Source organism: Ovis canadensis, chromosome 6, assembly GCF_042477335.2.
Source record: "Ovis canadensis isolate MfBH-ARS-UI-01 breed Bighorn chromosome 6, ARS-UI_OviCan_v2, whole genome shotgun sequence".
NCBI lineage: Eukaryota > Metazoa > Chordata > Mammalia > Artiodactyla > Bovidae > Ovis > Ovis canadensis.
The window spans coordinates 108,864,304-108,872,593 of record NC_091250.1 but is presented as its reverse complement, the minus strand read 5'-3'; the positions used below and the strand labels follow the sequence as shown (position 1 = coordinate 108,872,593).

Genomic DNA, 8,290 nt, shown 5'->3' with positions numbered 1-8,290 from the left:
TTCTGGTTTTGTTTCTTACTAATTATGTGACTTGGAACTCGTGAATATCTGTTTGACTTAGTTCCTTCTTCTGTAAAATGAAGCTGATGGTACCTACCCTATATGGAATCAGTTTAGTGGAGGTGTTAGAATCAGGGATTCTGAACCCAGGCAGTCTGGCACCAAATTTTGACTTGCTGTTTAGTGGCTGTAAGGCCTTGAGCATGTAACTTAACCCCTCTTGTCTCAGCTTCTACATATGCAAACCCAGGGTGTTAACCCACCTAATATTGCAAGAGTAAGTTTGGGTGTTTTTTTTTTTTGAGTGCCCTGAATGCTAGCTACATTCTCAAAAAGGTCAAAATCAAACTAAAGAATGAATGCAGGATTTTGATGGCATTTTATAATCCTTGCATGTGTGTGTGTGTGTGTGTGTGTGTGTGTGTGTGTGTGTGTGTGTATTAGGAATAAAGAAGTAAACATTGAATTGTGGACAACAGAAAATGTAGCATTTATAGATACTCTTTACTCCCTCCCAAGAAACCTTTAGTAAAAATAAATCTAAAAATCAAAAGCAAAAAATAAAAGAGGGAACCAAATAGAGCTTGGAACCTGAGCATGCTGGGAGTGAAACAGGAGGGAAGCGGGCACGGAACAACTTTTGAAAGAATTGCATAGCCCCAGGACACAACACATACCAATTAGAATTACATGGGTCCAAGATGGCAGACAAGTCAACTTCAACTAGACCTTGATCCTCAATCAGCAAGCTAAATGGCACACTGAGAGTCACCATGACAGTCCCAAGGCACCATCAAAAGACCAAAGAGTGGGCAGCTCCTGAAAATCTCCATTCCTTCCCCAAAATAGTTGGAATAATCCTCCCACTCATTAGTCTATGAGATTACCCACCCCATAAAAACTAACCATGCCACATTTGGGGACCACTAACTTGCCCTCTGCCGTGGCACACATTCTATCTGTGGAATGTGTTTCTCTCTGAATAAATCCGCTTCTTAGCTATCACTTAGTCTCTCTCTGAATTCTTTCTGCTATGAGACATCAAGAACATGAACTTCATTAGGTCCTGAAACCAGTCTGTGATCTCGGTTGGAAGATCATGGGTTTTGGCTGGGTTCAAGCCCTGGCCATGTGAATTCCAGTCCTAAACTGAGTTTTGGCTGGGTTTGAGGTAAATGGTTTCAGGAGCAGTCCTCTGACAAAATGCTCCATTAAGAATGAATTGCTCATAGTTAAATGAAACATTTGCTTAAGTTTATTGAACAGCATTAGATTAATAGAAAGCATTAAAGAATTGAACTCCAAAGACCAAAAGAAAAAGGAAAAAAAGTCTGTGCAAAAGATGTGATTTTAAAATCAAAGTTCATCAAAGTTCATGCATTGAACTTTGATGAACTTGCATGAAAGAATGAAAGAATACATGTAAATGCATGAAAGAATACATCTAAATATCATCCTTTAAATGCTTTTCCTGAAAATTTTATGAATTTAAGTCTGGGGGTCTTTAAGTGTTCTTAAGCTTTATCTGTGAGAGTAAATCTTATAAAGAAACTCTTTAAAAGTAGAAGGACCTTTTTTCTCTCAATAGTGAGCTTTTAAATGAAGGATGTCTATTATGTGAACTCTCTGTTCCTTGTAAGGCTAAAATTCCATGGGTTTCCCAGGCAGCTTTTTAAATCTCTTATGGAGGCTTGCTATTCTTAGGGTATAAAATGATTGAAACGCATTCCATCATTTCCTCCTTAATTCAAGCCACTTGTTTTGTAGGAAAATTCAGCATTCAACAACAGGTATATTATTGAAAGTAACCTTTATCATTTATAATGAAGGAACTAGCCTTAAAGAAACTTTCCTCCTTAATGACTCCTCCTCCGAATTCTGAGTTTGTAGGGTACTGTATTTTTAAAATAAAGCAGATGGGGATGATCTTTTTCTAGAAAAGATTCAACCAAACACAAAACTAAAACCCAGAGCAGGAATGATGGGGGAACACAGGTGTCCTTGATGGGAATATTGGCATCAGGCACTCCTTTTCTTAACCAGTGGAGCTGGTGAAGTTGACAAAATATGTTTGCTGTGAGAAAACAAAAATAAAACAAGAGAGTCAGGCTTAGAGAAAGACTTGCCAGAAACTGGCTTTCCCCTGGAGATTTCAAATAAGGAATTTTGTGCCCCGTGGTTTCCAGTTTAGTTTACTGAGCTGCCAGAATGAGCCATCTCGACTCCATCTGATAAGTAATAATAGTGAAGAACAGGTATTTGTCTTAGTAGTGTTTCATAAATTTAAAGTGATCCCCATTTTGACTATCTGGAAAAAGGAAACTCTTTGGTACAATTGAAATCTACAAACTGTGGATATGCCTGACTCACCTTAACAATTTCACTAGTGCTTGTGTCCTTTTGGCTTGAGGGTTCAAGCAGATAACTGGCTTTTTGTTCATCCAGACTCTGGGGGGAAATAAATAAAAATAAAGCAATCAGTCCTGCATTTTAGGAAAGAGTTGAATATAAAAATAAAGATTCCCACATGAGGTGTATTTGGAGGTGGGCAGTTTTAGATGTGAAGCAGGTGATTTGCAGCATGAAGTCTGATCATTAAGAAAAACCCCATTTGAGACTCACTGTTTGTGTGAGTTGGTGGAATTGAATATGAATTGACAGACTCTCAGTTGTCAGAGGTTAGTATTTTGCTGACAACCTTTACATGAATTGGAGATGGAACAAATAACTGACTCCAAGTTTGGCTCACTCCTGAAGTTTTAAGACGTTGGTTTAGTTGCTAAAGTGAAAGTGAAAGTCACTCAGTCGTGTCTGACTCTCTGTGACTCCATGGAGTATACAGTCCATGGAATTCTCCAGGCCAAAATACTGGAATGGGCCTTTCCCATGGGCCTTTCCCCCAGGGGATCTTCCCAACCCAGTGATCAAACCCAGGTCTCCTGCATTACAGGTGGATTCTTTACCAGCTGAGCCACCAGGGAGCCCATTTAGTCACCAAATCTTATCCAACTCTTGTGATCCCATGGATTGTAGCCTGCCAGGCTCCTCTGTCCATGGGATTCTCCAGGCAGGAGTACTGGAGTGGGTTGCCATTTCCCTCTCCAAAAGCTGTATCATAATATCTTTAAAATGTGTTTGTCCATTGAGCTTGGGAAAACAAAATAGACTAAAGAAAACTCTCTCTTAAAGACCTTTTATGTGAAAAAAAAATCCAATGAAATTTACTGTGGGAGAGGTTTACAGAGCCGATTGCTCTGAGTGACATCTGCATTTGATGGAACCATCAGTGAGCAAGACTTTCAATGTTCTGAAAATTAAGCAACAGCAAAGGCAGTAGGGATAATCATCCATTGATATTGATCAAGCAGTTAAAATGTGCCAGCCACTATGCTCAGCAGGTAATATGAATTATCTCAATTAATCTCACAACAATCCTATGGTAAAGGAAATACTATTTCTTCACCTTCAGATGAGGAACTTGAGGCTTCCTCAAGAAGACTTTAAATAACTTGTCCAAGATTGCACAAGAAATGCATGATAAAGCAGGATTCAAATAAAGGTTGGCTGACTCCATAACCCCCAGTTTTAGCCGCTGCTCCACCTGGGCATATCTGAATGGTTACCAAGTGCCAAAATGTCTTACCAGCAGTGAAAGAAATGAGGTTTACCAGGTAACAGCAAACTGGGAGAGTCTACTCTCCATTGGGGTGACTTTGAACAAAACATGATTTCTTGATGAGTCTCATTTTAGCTATAAAATGACAGATGGCAAAGATCCATCCATCTAGCTTTGAAACTCTACTCTTGTAATTGAAAACTACAGAATCAGAGGTCATAGACCTGTTAGGCTCTTGGCCAGAGCCTTCCAATTTGGTTTCTGAATTCATGATAGAAATACAGATTTCTGACTGTCTGAACTAGAGTATTTTCACTACTGACTGCCATGAATTTTTCACAATTATTTGCAACTTTTGCTTGTATAGCTGGTTAAAATTCAGAAATGTAGACTCTGGAGAGAAGATAAATTTTTATCACTTTAAAACAATTAAGGTTTAAGTAGAGAAAATTAGGGTGTATTACTTCCCCTGGTAGAGAGATGAGAGACTTGACTCATGACAGAGAAACTGGTAATAAAAAAAAGAGTAGGAAGCCTCTGTTCTCTAGACCAGGGGTTCCCAACCTCTGGGATCCAATACCTGATGATCTGAAGTGGAGTTGGTGTGATAATAATAGAAATAATGTGCACAGTAAATGCAATGCACTCGAATCACCCCAAAACCATCCCCCAACTCTGGTCAGTGGAAAAACCGTCTTCTATGAAACCAGTCCCTGGTGCCAAAAAGACTGGGAACTGATGCTCTAGACAGCCAGAGGAATTACTCCTAAATAGGTCATGACTACACTTCACATCTCCAAGTTGGAGGGCAATAATCATGGTTTAGTCAGAATTTTTATTGTCAATGATAGTGGTAAAAATGTAACGTCTTTCTAATGAAAAATGTCCCTACTTATTTTTGCTATCCCATGGGGTCACAAAGAGTCGGACACAACTGAGCGACTGAACTGAACTGAACGCTTCTTTATTACAAGTTAAGCACAACTAGTCTGAAACCCAAAGCCCTAATATCAAAATGTGCTGCGCTTTGTCACTCAGTTGTGTCTGACTCTGTGCGACCCCGTGGACTGTAGCCCGCCAGGCCCCTCTGTCCATGGGATTCTCCAGGCACGAATACTGGAGTGGGTGGCCATGCCCGCTTCCAGGGCATCTTCCCAACCCAGGGATCGAACCCAGGTCTCCCCCATTACAGGCAGATTCTTTATCATCTGAGCCACCAGGGAAGCCCAAACAAAAAGTAGCTGCTTACAAATGTTTCCAAAGGTTAAAGCAACCAAGGGAAGAGTTGCTAATGAAAGCCAAGCCAGGGCTGCCCTGAGAAGGATGCTCTGACTGTAGTTCAAGGTGCTGCGGGGCACCTTGGTTCATTCAAGGTGGATCCAGGAAGAAGAAATCACAGTTCTAGGCAGTGATAGTTAAAAGATCTACCAGCTCCCTTAAAAATAGTCAATCCAACATTTGTTGACCCTCTCCCATCTGAAAAGAAAGGGATAAACATCAGGAATAGGGAAATGAATAATGTCTGATTCCTATCTGTAAAGAACTTATTTTCTGATGGAATAAAAGAGAAAAACAGACAAACAAACCTGAATGTTTCAACACAATGATGCCAAATAATTACAGCTAACAATTAATGAACATTTATTACTCTGTCTGGCACTGTACTAGGGGCTATACATGCAATGTTTGTCTCATTTGATATGCCGTGGAAAATGCCCTAATAAAGGATTCCACAGATGTCTCTGGGAGTACAGGAAAGGGCTTATTGAAAGGGGATATACCATCTCAATAAAAGAAAATGTCTATTAAATTTCTTGTAGCCATTACTGTCCCCTTAGCCTAATTTTTAAAGCAGAGTTAGGGGTTCACAGTTGACAGAACCTAAAGGATGATTCCATAAGATAGACAGACATTCTGACCAGGGACTGATGTGGGTACTTATTCTCTTGCACTTTAACTTCTGGGGAACAAATTGTCTGCTTCTGCTGGCAATTGGATTTTGACGGAATAGAGAAGAATCTTGGTTCTGTCCTTGTCGAGTGGTATGTCTCAGGGAAGTTAGTTAGCTTCCCCAAGCCTCAGTTTCTGTATTTGTAAAGGAATGGTAACAACAGATATATCTGAAAGGGCTCTTGAAAGAATACAGTGAATGAATGTTCACGAAGCATGTGCGTTAGCTAGCACCTCACCCCTACCCCCACAAAGTATGTACTTAACAATTTTACTGATTCTCACTATTAGTTTGAGAATTAATTGCTAGTAACACTCCAAATTAATCACTTTGAGGAATCATACATTATTTTTTATTGCAACTTACATGACTTCTGTGTTTGGACATCCACGCCCACGGGGGATGATTTGAAGTCTTTCAATGAGCTGAATGGGGAAATAGTTGTAAATCTTTCCAATGCATTTACACTTTAAGTTTGTGTTATTGGTCTCCAGAACACCTATAAACACAGAATCAGTTACTTTAATCCCTTTGGCATATAATTCACAACTAGAATTAATCAGTAATCTCTCATACTGTGCATTTGAAGATTTAAACATTTCAAGTCAATACTTCCACCGATACGCCTTTAGTTTGTGCATTTCTGCTTGTCTTGGCTTATTTTCAAACATTTTCTATCAAAACCTTAAAAGTAAAATCAGCTTTTTAAAAACACAATAGCTATTAAAATTTGTGACAGCATTATATTGATACTCAGGTGGTTGCCCATATAATAAAATTTGAGAACAGCCACTGTGGGAACTTACAACTCAGTTATAATTCATGCAACACAAAATTGATCAATCTTCACTCCCAATACATAAAGAACCAGAAATGAACTAGTTAACTGAGTCTCCCAGAGCATTATCAAGTTGTAACTCTATCAAGCTCTTTCTTATCATTACTCCCTACTCTCCCAACTCGCCCTCTTTCTCTAAGGAAATATCATGAAGATATTTTTTGTTTTTGTTTAATATGTTGGTCCTCTAACTCAGTTGCAAACCATTATCAAAAACTGCCAATAATAAAAATTCAACTCTTTGTATTCAACAACAAAAAATGTGCTAGTTACTTTAATAGGTAACCTGTCTTATGCACTTTAAGGAATTCTACTTTCTTTAACCCTAGTGCCCACCACTCCGCTGGACACAGAATTGCAATTAAAGGAACCAGGCTCTCAAGGTGTTTACACTTTAGTAGGGGAAACAAAGGAACAAAAACTAAAGTATCGCAGAATGCTGTATTTCCCCCAAGGTCCAAACTGCATGAATGAGAACAGAGGACTTTGCCAGCAGCCATGGAAAAGCTTCCTGGAAGGAGAAAGGGACGAGGGTCTTAAAGAATGAAATGACATGAAACAGGGTTAAAATCGGGAAAAAAAATCCCCACATTTTAAGAACAAAAACTGGTCCTCTGCACCTGAGCAAAGTGTCTCATCCTACACATGATAATTCCTGGTGGACTCTCATGATCCCTTCAGTTGCATAAAAATTTACCTTTCAGCTAGATATTTACCTATTTACACAAAGAAATCCTCCCCGTTTAGACCTGGAAGTCTGCTTCTTGGCAGAAAGTGTGTACCCAAGTACTCCTGTTGTACTTGCAATGTTTCATGTCAGAGCTGACCCTAAAAAATTGTATTAGACTATCTCTGCAGGAGACCGATGGGTTGGAGTCAATAGCGTTTGATCAAAAAGGGGTAGCGTTGAGAGGCAAAGTAAAGAAGAGATATCTGGAAAAAATGAGTTATAGGCAGAGTGGCATCTGAAAAAGGCCAGGAATAGGCAGCCGAGTGTCAGTCTCACTGACTTGGGACCTCCGGCATCTCCGCCGGAGAAACATACAAATGTTTCCAGCCTCTAAGAGTTGAATCTCTGAACACCTTACTTTTAGAAATCTAGGAGCAGTTGAGCAGTTTCCCCTCTTCATTCACACTTCCCCTCATTTTCTGATTGGAAAAAAATTGAAATGGCTGAAGACCATTTGAGCTCAAAGAAAAATGATAACACAAGTGAAGGTTCTCACCGTGGACAGGAGAGAGGCTGAAGGCCAGCAGCATAAGAAGCAGAGCTCCAGGGGTGAACCTCATTCTGCCTCAAGGTGGAGTTCCCGCTTCAGCTTCAGATCCACGCTGTGGGTTCTCAGCCCAGAGACTCCTATTTATTTAGACCAGTAAAGCCCTCCCACTGCCTTTGTCTCCAGGAGGTCAGCTGCATCATCAGTTTTAGAAGCTCCCCAATATGCTGAGCTTGCTTTTTTTCAAAACCCCTCTTGCGAATTTTATGCATTTGCTTCAGAGCACAAGTAGTATATTAAAGTATTTCTTGAAAATGTGGACTCTAAATGGCAGGGATGCTGCTGGAATTTGGATATGGGAGAGAGGGAAGTTTGGAGACTCCCCGGCACTCTCTCTGTAGGTTCACACTCAGGAGTTGTGGCTTTGCTTGCTGCTCTCAATGAAGGATCAGTGGGCTGTCTCAATGGCATCTGAATAGATCCTCCAGGAAATCAGAAACTTGTCAGGCACATTGTTGTGTTTCTAGCACCTGCAAGCTTCCCTAACCTTTGATAGGTGCTCAGTAGATATTTGTAGACATAATGAATATCTCCTTATAGACAAATCCCTATGCTGACTAGGTTACTATTTTTCTATCAGACTTTCCCACACCTTATTTCACTATCTG

General features: G+C 40.0%; 1 protein-coding gene across 1 annotated transcript; it reads right to left on the bottom strand.

Moving 5' to 3' along the window:
• Nucleotides 1–1,232: 1,232 nt before the first annotated feature.
• On the bottom strand, nt 1,233–8,038 carry CXCL13 (C-X-C motif chemokine ligand 13). Its single transcript, XM_069594437.1, has 4 exons — nt 7,632–8,038; nt 5,934–6,066; nt 2,371–2,448; nt 1,233–2,074 (listed from the first exon to the last, which is right to left on the bottom strand). The coding sequence occupies exons 1-4, from the start codon at nt 7,693–7,695 to the stop codon at nt 2,020–2,022; spliced, it is 330 nt and encodes a 109-aa protein (XP_069450538.1). The 5' UTR covers nt 7,696–8,038; the 3' UTR covers nt 1,233–2,019.
• Nucleotides 8,039–8,290: the final 252 nt, after the last annotated feature.